This window comes from Candoia aspera, chromosome 5 (genome assembly GCF_035149785.1).
Source record: "Candoia aspera isolate rCanAsp1 chromosome 5, rCanAsp1.hap2, whole genome shotgun sequence".
Classification (NCBI taxonomy): Eukaryota; Metazoa; Chordata; class Lepidosauria; order Squamata; family Boidae; genus Candoia; species Candoia aspera.
Window position 1 is genome coordinate 98,412,675 of NC_086157.1, and position 14,540 is coordinate 98,427,214.

General features: G+C 44.1%; 1 protein-coding gene across 1 annotated transcript in view; it reads right to left on the minus strand.

The window, feature by feature from the left end:
- The window catches only part of ATM (ATM serine/threonine kinase), a 78,847-nt gene extending 65,991 nt beyond the window's left edge, over nucleotides 1-12,856 (minus strand). Inside the window, exons 1-7 of the mRNA XM_063305809.1 lie at nucleotides 12,743-12,856; nucleotides 12,545-12,657; nucleotides 9,455-9,600; nucleotides 8,410-8,574; nucleotides 2,017-2,182; nucleotides 1,044-1,282; nucleotides 112-275 (exon numbers count right to left, since the gene is read on the minus strand). Coding sequence (XP_063161879.1) covers nucleotides 112-275; nucleotides 1,044-1,282; nucleotides 2,017-2,182; nucleotides 8,410-8,574; nucleotides 9,455-9,600; nucleotides 12,545-12,657; nucleotides 12,743-12,814 — 1,065 coding nt within the window. The 5' untranslated portion in view covers nucleotides 12,815-12,856. The remainder of the gene's footprint in view (nucleotides 1-111; nucleotides 276-1,043; nucleotides 1,283-2,016; nucleotides 2,183-8,409; nucleotides 8,575-9,454; nucleotides 9,601-12,544; nucleotides 12,658-12,742) is intronic.
- Between the last annotated feature and the right edge of the window lie 1,684 nt (nucleotides 12,857-14,540).

The following is a 14,540-nucleotide window of genomic DNA, read 5'->3' on the forward strand; positions in this document are numbered from 1 at the left end:
ATCAAGCAGACAGGTCTCCTTTGTACTGCCTTGGTGAATGCAGTGGGACTCTGTTAAGTCTCACAGAAACCCTGTGTAGAATAGTCATATGAAAGTATAGTAACAGTTTACCTGGTGACAAGAATCAGCCATTAACTCAACCAGGTTGTCCTTTAGAATAATGCTCCGTGAGCCTGAAGAATATTTTCCTCTGCTGCTAACAAGAGTTATCTCATTAGCTAATAGATCATAGAGGTTGTATAAAGTATTTTGCCATTTTGCTGAGCTGTATGCTCCTGTATGTACAAGAATTAGACAATTTAATTTTAATCCAACTTATTACATATTAGTTACGCAAAAGAAGGTATGGAATGATTTTAAAAGTTCATTATCAATTAGCAATACACACGTCTATTACGTGTGTATTCAACAAAATGGTTACTGAATAATTCAACAAAAATGGTTACTGAAACACTTAAGCAAGCAATACTGTGAAAAAATTTGACATACTACAACAGATAAAAACACCCTCAGATCAAGCAAGATTCCTGGTGACTACATATAAATCAGAGAACCAGTTTGGTGTAGTGGTTGAAGGCATCAGGCTACAAACCGGGAGACCGTGAGTTCTAGTCCTGCCTTAGCCATGAAGCCAGCTGGGTGACCTTGGGCTAGTCCCTCTCTCTCAGCCCTAGGAAGCAGGCAATGGCAAACCACTTCCAAAACCTTGCCAAGAAAACTGCAGGGAGTCACCAGGAGTCAACCCTGACTTGAAGGGAAAGAAAGGGAAGGGGAAGGGAGGGAGGGAGGGACATCACCATGCTGTTTTCTTGGCAAAAACACAGAAGTGGTTTGCCATTACATTCTTCCAAAATACTTCCCACTTTAATCTGACGATGTCCTGACGATTTTCCCTTACAAGTCATTAACAAGGCCCACCCTGATTAATTTACAAGCTAAACAGGTTGACATGGAATCCTCCCAAACACTTCCAATACCAACATACAAAAATTACATAAAGCCCTAAAGGATTCACCCATATCATCTCACAGCTTTCCATGTACCTTCTTCCTGGGTTTTAGCTCCATTTGGATGATGAACACAAATTTGAAACTGAACAAACTGAATGATTTGCTCCTTCAAAGCATCTTTTGGTTTGTACTGAGCCCATATAAAAAGCACAGTTGGTAGAATTTCCTCTCCTATTTTGCATACTTGCGTTCGGTAATTCATCGCATAAATGGGGAAAAACACATTAATGGCTGCAAAAATGTGGTCAAGGCCTGCAGGGTTTCTTTCTTGCCTACAGTATAAATAAGATATATTTTTATCAGATACTGAAGAATCTAACCATAAGATCTATAGCTAAGTGTGGAGCTACAACATATTTTATTTCATTCATTACTTCCTTTTTTCTATGTCAGCAAACATGCTTCTCACATTTCACCCTGAAAATTATGACTGCAAAGGGAAAGCAGCATTATCAGAATCCAGATGTGCCATGAGGCACCATAAAACTTTAGAAAGGATGACAGTTATTGAGCACTGCTACTGACAGATTAGCAGTTTCAAGTAATTCCATAGCTATCTAAAGTTACTGTATATTGTCATGAAAAGAAAGGAGCTAGCAGACCGAGATTACAGAACTAAATGTAATACATTCTAACTTTCAGAAAAGATCAAACAGAAATTATAGTGTGTCCTGAATTCAGAATAAGCTTTTTATAAACCTCTTCATTAAACCAAGCAGGCATCAAGACTGTAGTTCTTAATTAGTTGAAGTAGACATTAAATACATTTTACTTCATAAAGAGTTCCAACTTTTTAATTTTAAATCTGGCACTATAGAAACATGAGAAATAAAATAACTTCAAGAAATTCAAACTTTCTGACATATCAGAATGATTCAGAAAATATTTAAATCAGTTAAAATGAGCTCAGCTGTTATCAGATTAATGGAAAATTAAGCTCAGAAGATGTTTCACAAGTTATCATTTTATGTTCAAATTTGACTCATCAAAAGAAAATGGTATTTACCTTGCACGGTGCATAATTTTTGAGAAGAAGTTCAAAATATCTGAATTGAACTTGTCAGTTTGGAAACAGAGGCCTCTAGTAAGTGTATAGATTATTCTAGCCACCAAAACTTTGTTAACATCTCCAGAAGGACTGAGAAATAGTTTGAAGTAGAGGTTTAGGAGATCTAGAGGAGCAACCAATTCATATTAATTAACATTGACATCTAAACTCATAATTTTTCTCGGCTGCTATATATATTTATTTCTGTATTATGTTTGTACTTGGTTTTAACTGGTTTTATTATTGTTCACCGCCCAGAGTCACTTGTATGAGATGGGCGGCCATAGAAATCGAATGAATGAATAAAATAATTGACAATAATTGACAAATTGTCACGAGTGCACTGCCATGGGGCAAAAGCATGGCAGTGCACACATGACAAAGAAAGCCCCAAGCACAGATAAGAAAAGAAGAAGAAGTTAGTAAAACAAAAGTAACAATAGCCAGGAAATACCTTAGCAGGGCTGAGCCGGCACCTGACCATTAACTCCTTATCTCAATGACGAACAGGGCAGGAATGAGCAGGGCGTGGTTAAGACATGCGCAGTAGCAACTACCCAAATAAGGAAACCCGGAAGGGGGCGGGGCTAGAGTGGGGAGGGAAGAACAGTGGCGGGAACAAGGCAATATATTTGAAACTGTAACCATACCATGTTACTCTCGGCTTTCTCCTGGACAGCAGCTATCCAAATAAACCCTGAACCTGCGTTCCCTAAACCAGCGTCTGCGTGTTATTTGGGGTAAGATGATCCTGACATAAAGCCGAGAGTCATCTCCAAACCCGCTAGCCTCTACCAATTTTTTTTTTGTGAGAGAACAAGCTAGCGATGGCGACACCAATGTGGTCCCTGACAGCAACGGCACAACGCCACAACGAAGAAGACTCCATACAACTGGGGGACCTAGAGGTAGTCCTAGACGAGCCGGACACGCCGGAATGGGACAATGCCTCCGAACCCCGACCAGAGTCACCCCGCGGAGCAGAACAACTCCACTCCGTCGGAACATCAGCAAAAGTACTAACCAAACGACAGACAGAGCAGCAGGCGGCAGAAGCGCAAAGAGACTGGTGCCAAGGAATCGAGAACCGAATACAGTCAATCGAGGTCACGATACAATCCATGGCACAGGCACTCCGAGACATCGTGACAACCGTAGCGGCAGAAGGACCAAGGGGGCCCAACAGCAACTCACCCCGACAACCGCCGACCCTGAGGAATGGAGACTGGGCGCAAACCTTCGTTGCCGACCAGCGTGCAAACCCCCTGCCCGCACCTACCCCGGACCAAGCGCACCCGAGCAACAACCCGAGGCGTCGTCGTGAAGGACTTCGGGGTGAAGTTTGACGGTGAGCCGGCAAATCTATCATTCTTTCTAGCAAACGCGAGAGACTATGTATTACAACAGGGCCACCACTTCACCTCGGAAAGAGCAACAGTCTCGACCATGGCCACCAAACTAAGAGGCAGGGCCGCAGACTGGTATATGCAAATGCTGGACTCCAGAGACCCTGCCCTAGCTAGCTGCGACGCCTTCCTAACCGCACTGAGAGAGTACTTTGAGGACCCGCTAGCCAAAGACAAGGCCAAAATCGCACTCACGGGACTCAAACAGGGACAGAAGTCCGTAGCGGAATACGCACTGCAATTCAAAGTACTAGCCGGTAAGGTCCCGGAATGGAGAGAGGCTACACTGACTGACTTATTCAAACGGGGCCTCAACCGCAAGATACTGCAGTGGGCGGTGTATAGGGACAACGTGGACTCGCTAAACGAGTGGATACAGCTAGCCGGGAAAACCGAGAATGCCAAGGACGTCTTCCGCATGGCAACCCGCAGCGACGAGATGGCCGCCCGTGACAGAAGACCAGCACCTCCACCGAGAACGACCTGGGACGGCGAACGGCAACGGCGGCTGACACGAGGGCTATGCCTCAAATGCGGCAAAGAGGGCCACAGAGCGGCGGAATGCAGCGAGCCTTGGATGAGGAACCAACCCCCAAAGCGACGCCGAAACCGATCCCCAGACCCCAACCCCAGGCGCGAACACTCGCCAGGAAAGTCGCCGCCACAATGGGGACCGAGGACTTCTACCGAGAGGAAGACGACCCCAACTCACCAACGCGGCCGGCGGGAAATGACTTCCACCTGTTCTGAATGGCGCGGAGGGACAGGTGGCAGGAGAGACACGCAGAGCTACCAAAGTGAGTAAATACGCCCCGCTCCTCAGAATCAGCATTGAACTGACTTTCCAGGGCCAAACCGTCGCAACAGGGGCCATCATAGACTCTGGTTGCTCTAGAAACCTAATCCACCCCTCCATAGCCGCTGCCTTGAAGTCACCTTGCATCCCCCTTCCGGAACCACTGGAATTCCAGCAACTAGACGGTTCCACAGCGGGAGGGGGACCGGCAACCCTGGGAACGGGGGTAGTCACCCTTTGGCTGGGGACACACCGGGAAGCCATACAATTTGTGGTCGCCCCAGTAAGTCAGCCCATGGTTGTCTTGGGCATCACATGGCTAACCCGCAACAACCCCCGTATCGATTGGAAGGCCCGATTGATCAAATTCACCGATGGGACCTACCAAGTGCCGACCGACATCAAGGACTCTGCTGTGTTAGTGGGGAGGGGAGAGATCGCTCAAAACCCTGGAGAGGACTCCCCACTAGAAGGGTTGCCGGCACAATATGCCGACCTGGCAGATGTATTTGGGGAGGAAGAAGCTGACAAACTACCCCCCCACAGGAAAACCGACTGTCGCATCGAATTCCTTCCCGATGTCCACCTCCCAAGGCCAAAAACGTACGCAATGTCACAACGAGAAATGGCGGCTTTATGAGAATTCATTGATAAAAACCTCGCGCGGGGCTTCATCGAACCGGCAAGCTCCCCAGTTGGTGCGCCCGTACTCTTCCGCGAAAAGATGGGACATTACGACTATGTACTGATTACCGTAATTTGAATGCTGTGTCTATATGTAACAAATACGCAACACCCCTAGCAAAGCAATTATTGTCACACTTGTGCACGGGGAAGGTTTTCTCTAAATTGGATGTGAGGGAGGCATACTACCGGGTACGAATCAGGGCGGGCGACGAATGGAAAACGGCCTTCAATTGCCCTTTGGGCTCCTTCCAATACAAAGTACTACCATTCCGCCTAGCAGGAGCCCCGGGAGTCTTTATGCAACTTATCAATGAAGTATTACACGAGTTTTTGTTTAAAGGCATACTGGTATACTTTGACGACATCCTAATCTATTCAGACAATGAAAGGGATCATGTGGAACTCGTATGAAGAGTACTCACTAAACTCAGGGAAGCCAAACTGTACATTAAACTCTCGAAGTGCGAGTTCCACAAATCTAGCATAGACTATCTAGGTTACAGAATCTCTGTACAGGGGGTGGAAATGGACCCGGGCAAGGTACAGGCTGTCCTCAAATGGGAAAGGCCCCGAAAGCGCAGACAACTACAATCCTTCTTAGGATTCGCTAACCACTACCGAAATTTCATACCAGGGTTCTCCGAAATTGCACTACCACTCACGGACTTACTACGCACACGAGGTACGGGGGAGACCTGCAGAGTGAAAAACCCGGGGGCAGTGCTTAAGTGGATCCCTGAGTGCCAGGCAGCATTCGACCAATTGAAAACTCTATTCACCTCTGAACCCATTCTAGCCCACCCAGACCCTGAAAAGCAATTTGTAGTACAAGTAGATGCCTCCGACTTCTCCATCGGAGCCATCCTACTCCAAAGGGATGCCACTGGAACCCTTAAACCCTGCGCATATTTGTCAAAAAAATTCTCCGAAACGGAGCGGCGCTGGCACGTTTGGGAGAAGGAGGCTTTCGCCATGAAAATGGCCCTAGACCATTGGCGCCATTTCCTGGAGGGGGCTACCCACCTCTTTGAGGTATGGACAGACCATAGGAATTTGGAAGCCCTTCGAGTGCATCGACGCCTAAACCCTAAACAAATCCGCTGGGCACAATTCTTCAGCCGGTTCAATTTCGCATTGAAATGCATCCCGGGGAAGAAGAACTTCCTAGCAGACGCCCTCTCTCGACTCCCCCAGGATGATGAACCTGCCCCCGAGGTCATGGGAACGGTCTTTTCCGCATCACAACTGGGCCTGACAGCGACCACCAGAAGCCACGGCACAACTCGGACCAACCCTCACGATGCACGAACACCGGCAGAGCCACCCAACCCGGGCCGTAGGCGTGCACAAGAACTGGGAGGAATCCAGGCAGAATTCGAGTCCGCACTGCAATCTGACCCATGGCTCCTGGCGAACCCCAGGAAAGTGACAATGGAACAGGGACTCGCATGGGTCAGACAGCGGCTGTACGTCCCGGACACTCAGCGAGCGACAGTGCTTGGGCGGTCGCACGACAGCAAGCAGGCAGGGCATTTTGGATTCCTCAAGACTCTCCATTTGCTCCGGCGCCAATTCTGGTGGCCGTCGATGCGGAAATACATCAAGGAATACATAAAGTCTTGCCCTGTCTGCGCAGTCACCAAACGACTACCTGGAAAACCCCAGGGACTACTGCAGCCAGTAGCCAGCCCCGCCCGACCATGGGAAGAAAGCTCCATGGATTTCATCGTCGAATTGCCACCAAGCCAAAAGAAAATGGTCATCTGGGTCGTCAAGGATTTCTCCAAGCAAGCACACTTCGTGCCCTGCGCCTCCATCCCAACGGCACAGCAACTGGCGAAGCTATTCCTGACCCACGTGTACCGCCTACACGGCTGCCCATCCCGTATAATCACAGATAGGGGGTCAAACTTCACCTCCCGGTTCTGGAGGGCCTTTCTAAAACTCATTGGAACCAAACAGGCCCTCACAACAGCGAACCACCCTGCGGGAGACGGCGCAACCGAAGTCCTTAATGCAACATCAGAACAATTTCTACACGCTTACGTGAATTACCAACAATCCGACTGGGTCGACCTACTTCCACTAGCAGAGACGGCATACAACAACGCCGTTCACCAAAGCACGGGGAAAACTCCATTCGCCGTAGTCTCGGGCAGAGACTTCGTGCCCATACCCGAGCTCCCGCAGCCAGCAGAGGCAGTGATAGATGCCGGAGAATGGGGCACAAAAATCGCAGAGTCATGGCCGCATAAAGGACGCACTCACTGAAGCACAAGCAGCATACAAACTCCACGCCGACAAACGCTGACGCAACAGCCGAACTTTCAAATCGGGGACTTGGTGTACCTCTCAACGAAATTCATCAAGTCAACCCAACCCTCCCAAAAACTAGCACCAAAATTCATAGGCCCTTTCCCTATCACAAGGATAGTAAACCCAGTCACGGTACAACTAGACCTCCTGCACAACCTAAAACGGCTGCACCCAGTATTCCACTGCACCCTCCTCAAACCAGCAACACAATTCTCACGGTGGCACCCACAAAAACCAACCCCAGCGCCCATCATGATCGACGAGCAGCAACACTTTGAAGTACAAGAGGTACTGGACTCCCGCAAATACAGGGGCACCCTCCAATACTTAATAAAATGGCGTCATTTTCCCCAACCCGAATGGGTAGCAGCCCGCGACGTGCAAGCCCCCGACTTAGTCCGCGAATACCACGACACATACCCAGCCAAACCTACAGTTTAAAAGAACATGTTTAAACTTTGTCCGCAACATGTTGGTGATAGCTCAACACTACTATATGAAAGCCAGAGTCAGATTGCCTCAATTTGGATAGCAGGTCAGTCCAGCATGTTTTTATATATATATTTTTTAATCATAAGGCATAGCAGTTTGGTGTTCATGCTGCTTTTCTTGCTAGAAAATCCTTGTGAGGTCCAGAAGCCAGATGTGTAGACTATTTAGCCGTGACAAGTCATGTTGCCCAGGGTACACCACGAGGAGGCTACTTTTTATTATTTCTCAGCCTGAAAATGGACTCTTCCCTTCAGCCTTGGACTCTGAGAACCCCAGCTTCTCTTACCCTTCTGTCATCCAGGATCACTAAAGTACACCAATAAAATGTGAGATCTTTAAGAACTGGAGGAGTGGTGTTATGGAAGTTCAAGCACTGCCAACCGTCTTATAGCCTTCTGGACAACTGTGTGTTTCCTGAGAGGCTCCAGGCATTATCTCCTGCTGAATGCTATTCAAGGTCTTGATAGTTATTTGCACTGCTGCAATCCTGACTCATTTTAATTGATGCAGTCCTGTTTTCTTTGGTATGACACAGAAATATCATTTTCTCTGGGCTACCACAGAAGGTCAGCAGTGTTTGTGAGTTCAGGAGCACTTGCTCCTGTGCATTTGTACAAGTCCAGTCTCAATGAGACAGAAGTCACATCTACTAACCTGACCACTGTTGTGGAGATATTTCACACCAATATTTCCTCACTTTAAGAATGTCCTTAAGTAATATGCTATTACAATCGGCTCCATAAATAGCATAGCTTGACGGCTCATTTACTGTGTCCATTACATAATTCAGAAGCTCTTGACATTTTATTCTGGGGGCTCCTGTGTAGAAACAAAATATGAATAGCAAACAGAAATAGTATATTTTTTGGTTAAATCTGAAAAGATTGACTATCTCTGCAAAGGTTAAAAGAATAATTTTCTTTAGGGATATACATGAGTATTTCATGGGATGGAATTGTGAAATCATTTCCAAAATCTTTTTATACTACCCAAACAACAATAACAAGAAAAATTTATGCACAGTACAAATCTTGGTTTCATAATTTAATTGTATTAGGATTTTTTAAACGCTTAATATTTTACATTAAAAATTAAAAAATGGCAATCTAGACATTATATTTTGCTAACATTAAGGGATGCCTTTCTTTCTTTGTATTGGACAGTCTAGAGACTCTAGCCAGTTTCCTCTACAACCAAGTCTATTAACTGATGTATGTAACTGTTAGGATGCTGCAGTTTTGTTTTAGAGCTCTTAAACTCTCCATTCAGCTAATGGCATTGTGTTTCTCTCAAGGAGCAATCCACATACCACTTGATTCAGTGAGAAGGGAAGAACTGGGAATACAGAATGCAAAATTCATGTGAATTTTAATAACAATCACAAAGTACATTCCTGCCTATTATTGTCACCAATCTTCCTGCAAAATTGTATTTTACCAAGGGAGAAAAAGTGGAAGAGCTCCCAAACTGCCAAAAAGGCAAACACACTTTTTTCATTTAATGTATTAATTCAGTTAATAGACCATAATAATAGAGTACCCACAGGATACTCAAGGCAATTAACAGTCTAAAATAAAATATAAACAAGTACAAATCATTAAAACAGATACAATCTTCTTTATTATTTATTATATGATAGAATAATGGATATGGTCTCAACCACAATTCTTTTAAGTATTTTTATAGAACAGACACTCACTTTTATTGGCACATGTGATGAAACGCTTAACCAAACTACCGATCTGTTTCATCTTTTTCTGTCGTGTTGCTTGGGTTGATGCAGAGACATTTGATTTTGCTACTCTGACACTCTCAGCCTCTTTCTGAATATATTTCTGCAAAAATCTCCAAAAACAACAAATAGACACTGTCAATAGATACATACATATGTAAATGTTGTTTACTTCTATGTGTCTGTTGATGACTGCTTTGCCTTAGTGCCAAGCTTCCAGGAATTCTCTAGCATTTTTGGATTTGGCTTGGTTTAGAATGCTAAGGGACGCGGTGGCGCTGTGGGTTAAACTGCTGAGCTGCTGAGCTTGCTGATCGGAAGGTTGGCGGTTTGAATTCGCGTGACGGGGTGAGCTCCCGTTGCTAGTCCCAGCTCCTGCCAACCTAGCAGTTCGAAAACATGCAAATGTGAGTAGATTAATAGGTACCGCTTTGGCGGGCAGGTAATGGCGTTCCATTTAGTCATGCCGGCCACATGACCACGGAAGTGTCTACGGACAAATGCCAGCTCTTCGGCTTTGAAACGGAGATGAGCATCGCCCCCTAGAGTCGGACACGACTGGACTTAATGTCAAGGGAAACTTTTACCTTTAACTAGGATGCTCACAGTTTCCCAATTGAAAGTATCGTTAAGTCTGTCCATGTGTTGCTAGATTAAGTTTTCATCATGTCTTCTGACTGCCAGTTGGTGTTCGTGGATGCGCTCTGCTAGTCTTCTGCCTGTCTGTCCTACACAGTGGCTGCTACAGTCCTTGCACTGTATGTTGTAGAGAACTCCTGCTTTTATTTCTTGGGCTTCTGCGTCTTTTGGGTTACTTAAGTTGTTTTGAAGAGTTTTAGTTGGTTTATGTACTACGGTGATGCCATGCGGTTGTAACAGTCTGTTGGTGGTTTCTGAGATGTTTCTGAGATATGGTAGTATTATCCTTTTCATAGCTTCTGTTGGTTGTGCTGTAGTGGCTTGAGTGGTCAGGCACTTTTTGATAAAGTTCGGGGGGTATCCATTTTGCTGGAAGATGCTGTATAGGTGATCTTTTTCTGGTGTTCAGGGTTGCTGCAGTGCATAAGTGCTCATCTGAGTAATGTCCTTACACAGCTCCTCTTGTGGGAGGTCATCAGCCATCAATAGACACATAGAAATAAACCATATTTACACACCATTCAAAAGAAACAACAAAAAGCTAAGAAAGAAACAAAAAGACCAGAACACATCCCCTCCAGCAGCCAACACTCAGATGAGCAGGAATTAACACCAGACAAACAATCAAGCAGAAAACAATACCCTAATCAAGGAACTACCTAGCAGAAAACCACTCCCCCACCAACACTGGCAGGGCAGGCTACTGTATATAAACAGGGAGCAAACCCCACACTCACCAGCACTGATGATGTTACCTAGTTGGGTAATGAAACATCTGCAAGCAAATAATCAAGCTCAGGACTCCACAGTTCAGCCCTGAGCTACATATACTCTCTTCTATTGGCTTCCCTCTTTAATTCATAATATGGGGGAAAATATTAATAAAAGAACAAGAGTCATCAACTTGGAACTTGTGGACGTGAGGACATCCATGGCACCCTAAAATAGTGTTCACAGAAACCTTTAAGTCTTTTATTTATAGTCAAAATTTTGTCAAATCTTATGAGAATTTGGTGTTGAAAATCCTGGGGTAAGATAATCAAATCTCATAGGATTTGGGCCATTTTTAATACAATTATTTTTGGAAGAATGCCAAGCCATTACACAAAGTTGCATAATGGCGCTTGGGGCCTCACAAAGTGTGTAGGTCTGAAAAAAATTACTGAACATTAGAGCAAGAATATAAATTTAAATAAAAAATTCTACCAAAAAAAGTTACATTAAAAAAAAAACATCTCCAGAGGATCACAGAGGAAATGGATTATTTCTAGGCCCTCTTCAGTCAGGATTCAGATCCAGTTACCAGACAGAAACTGCAGTAGTTGCTGTGGATGGTGATCTAGATGGAGAAAATGTGCCCTCTTGGTCGTAATTGACCTCTCAGAATTGTTTGGTACCATTGTGTATAGTATACTCCTGAAGCACCAACAAGGACTGGAAGTTGGAGGCACAGATTTATGGTGGTTCTACTCCTGCTAGAGTGGGTAGTTAAAGTCATTTGTTATCAGGAAAGCATATAAACTCATGGGAACTCCAATGTGGGATCCCACAGGGCTTAGAGCTCTTGCCTATGTTGTTCAGCATCTACACAAAACCCACAGGTGAGGTCATCCATCGATTTGATGTGAGGTGTCACAAGAAAGCTGATTACACTCAATTATACATCAATATACTGAGCCAAGTAGTCAGTATGGATTGATTTTGTTTCTCCTGAAGGATGTAGTTTGTGACTTTGGCATCCTAGTTTTTTGGCTCTTGCTCAAGCAGCATGAGAAAATCGGGGTGGGGGGTGTTACCCAGCTTTGGCTGATGTGCCAGTTAAGGCTCTACCTGGACCATAATACTCTGACATCTGTAACTTATGCTCTGATCATCACCCACTTGGACAACAGCCACATTCTACACCAGGCTGTCTTTGAGAATGGCTCAGAAGCTGCAATTGGTACAAAATTCAGCAAGTAGTTTGCTGGCAGAACAATAGCACTAGCATAGAATGGCACTGTAAAATTTCTGCACTGGTTGCCAGTAGGCTTCATGACCAAATTCAAGGCTCTGACATAGAAATGAATCTGTGCACCTAGTCTTTTCATTTAGGGAGGAACCACTGGAAATTTCCTTCAATAAGTTTGTGTGCGTGTGCGCACACAAACCAATTGAGGGCATCTATCTATTGTACTTATTTTGTTTAGAGGTTTTTATTCCTTTTCGTTTTGATGATTTATTTCTCTTTCTTATATTGTATGTTGCCCACCATCCTTCGGGATCAGGATAGGCTACAAGAACCATTGCTGTCAGTAACCTTTGAATTCTGGCAAAGTGGTCTAAATGATCACTTCCATCTCTATTATTGCATTATTTATTATAAGGAGGGACTTTAGTTCTTGGCTGTCTGTTCTTGATACACAATAAATATCCTACCTGAATACAGCATCCCAGTTCATATGTGTTCCATGTTTGGAATCAGAATTTCGATCCAGCTGCTGAACTGTTTTCGGATCACAGATAAGATGCTTGAACTTCTCAATTTCCTTCTGTGCTTGTACAGAAACACACAGAAAAAGTAATATAATATTCCCTTACTACAGTGTCATATATTAGAAAAGGAGTGAAGCTTACCTTTCTTTCCATAGCTTTGTCACTTCCAAGCTGTTGACAGCAAGTCAACAAATCATGTATTGCAGGATCCATAGTTCAGCTAAGTTGTTGTGAATGCACTTCCAACATGAACCTACGTTTGGAAAATGCCAGTAAGGTTAACAACAAAATGTAAGAACTGCACTGGATCAAAGCAAGTTCCACAGAAATTTCCCCTTTAACTTATCAATCCATTTAAAATACAGTATTTAATTCAGCCAACATAAGGTATAGCTCCCAAAATATATATCCATCTTTTCACCAAGTTGATTCTTTCTCAAAATGTAGGAGTATTTTCACCCATATTGTGATATCCCATTTCATCTGGTTAATACAATTTAAAATATTCTTATCTACCACACAGATTTTCTTAGGGATGATGATTTCCAGGTTTTTGAAGGATTCTGGATAACAGCCAAACCCTAGATTTTTACCTACATCCTTCAGAAATTTACTACCAATTTACTGTATCCCCAGCATTTTTATAATGGTACAATTTGTATAAATGTGAGTAAACATTGTTTGTAATCCTTGGCATTATAATTACAAGTCCAACTCTGTAGAGGACCCTTACAAGGCTCTGCTGTGGACTGGAGAAGTCATTGTAAGTTGCATTTTCAGTTGAATTTGGGGACACCACCTGAAGCATTCATTGTGTTGAGCTATTTCAATTGCTTTTGTTTGATTTTTTCATTGCAAAGAGCTGAAAGTCTGAAAGTCTGTACACTTTGATAATCCACCTAATTTGCAATGGGGGTTGAATAATTTCAATTACAACTGTATATTCCTACTTACATACTTGGCAGAATAACAAAAACAGAGACATTACTGGTCTAAAGTTCAGATAATCTGAGATAGGGTTTGCAAATCATATTAAATCATAATGTGGGTTATCTAATTTTGATTTAGCCTACTATGTGAAGTCAGTGAGTTTCATTTGTATACAGTTACAGTATTCAGTTCTGAGTGTCATGCAAATCTGTAAACTGTAGTTTGTTGCATAAATCATGGCATGATTGTGTGATACCATGGGAATATGTGAACTCAATCTACAGTTCAATCAGGGCAGGAGATTATGGGTCAGAGGGAGGAGACAAAGGAGAATTGAGAGAAGCAAGTGAAATCTAGTTATATCAAACACGGAATGGAGGGAGAAAAGTAAAACATGCTTACAATAGAAAATGTATGGAATGCTTCAAATACTTCTGAATGAGCTACTTCAGTACAATCTGCTTTCTTCTCAAAAGACTTTCATAAACATTTATTTTGAGTGTCATTTTAGGTGTCACCTACCCACGCATTTTTGTTTTTTCACCCTTTCATGCATCTTCTTCTAGTATACTAAGCAAATAGGTAAGCAAGTATGTAGCCTGCAACCCCACAAATAATTTAAACTTAAATCCCTCGAACTCAGCACTTTACACAGCAGTAGAGCTATCTAAAACCTCCAGGTTTCTCCTGAGGCAATTCCGTGTCAGGGGCTTTGTTTTGAGGTAGTCTTCTCCAATAGGGACCCAGCCAGCCATACTGAACTACTATTCCAAATCATCATGTGTCTGTCAGACGGGGATGATGGGAGTTGCATTCCCACAAGCTCTGGAGAGCGCTTGGTTGGGGGAGAGAGACTGAGCCAATGTCTCCATTCACCGGAGAGAGAGAGAAAAACACCGGCTCGGAAGCCCACGGAGCGGCAGAGGCCCCTGGGTCGTGGTGGTGGGGACGGGACGCGAAGACTGTTAAGGGAGGCTCGCGCCGGGAAGGAAGAAGCGGACCTGACTGT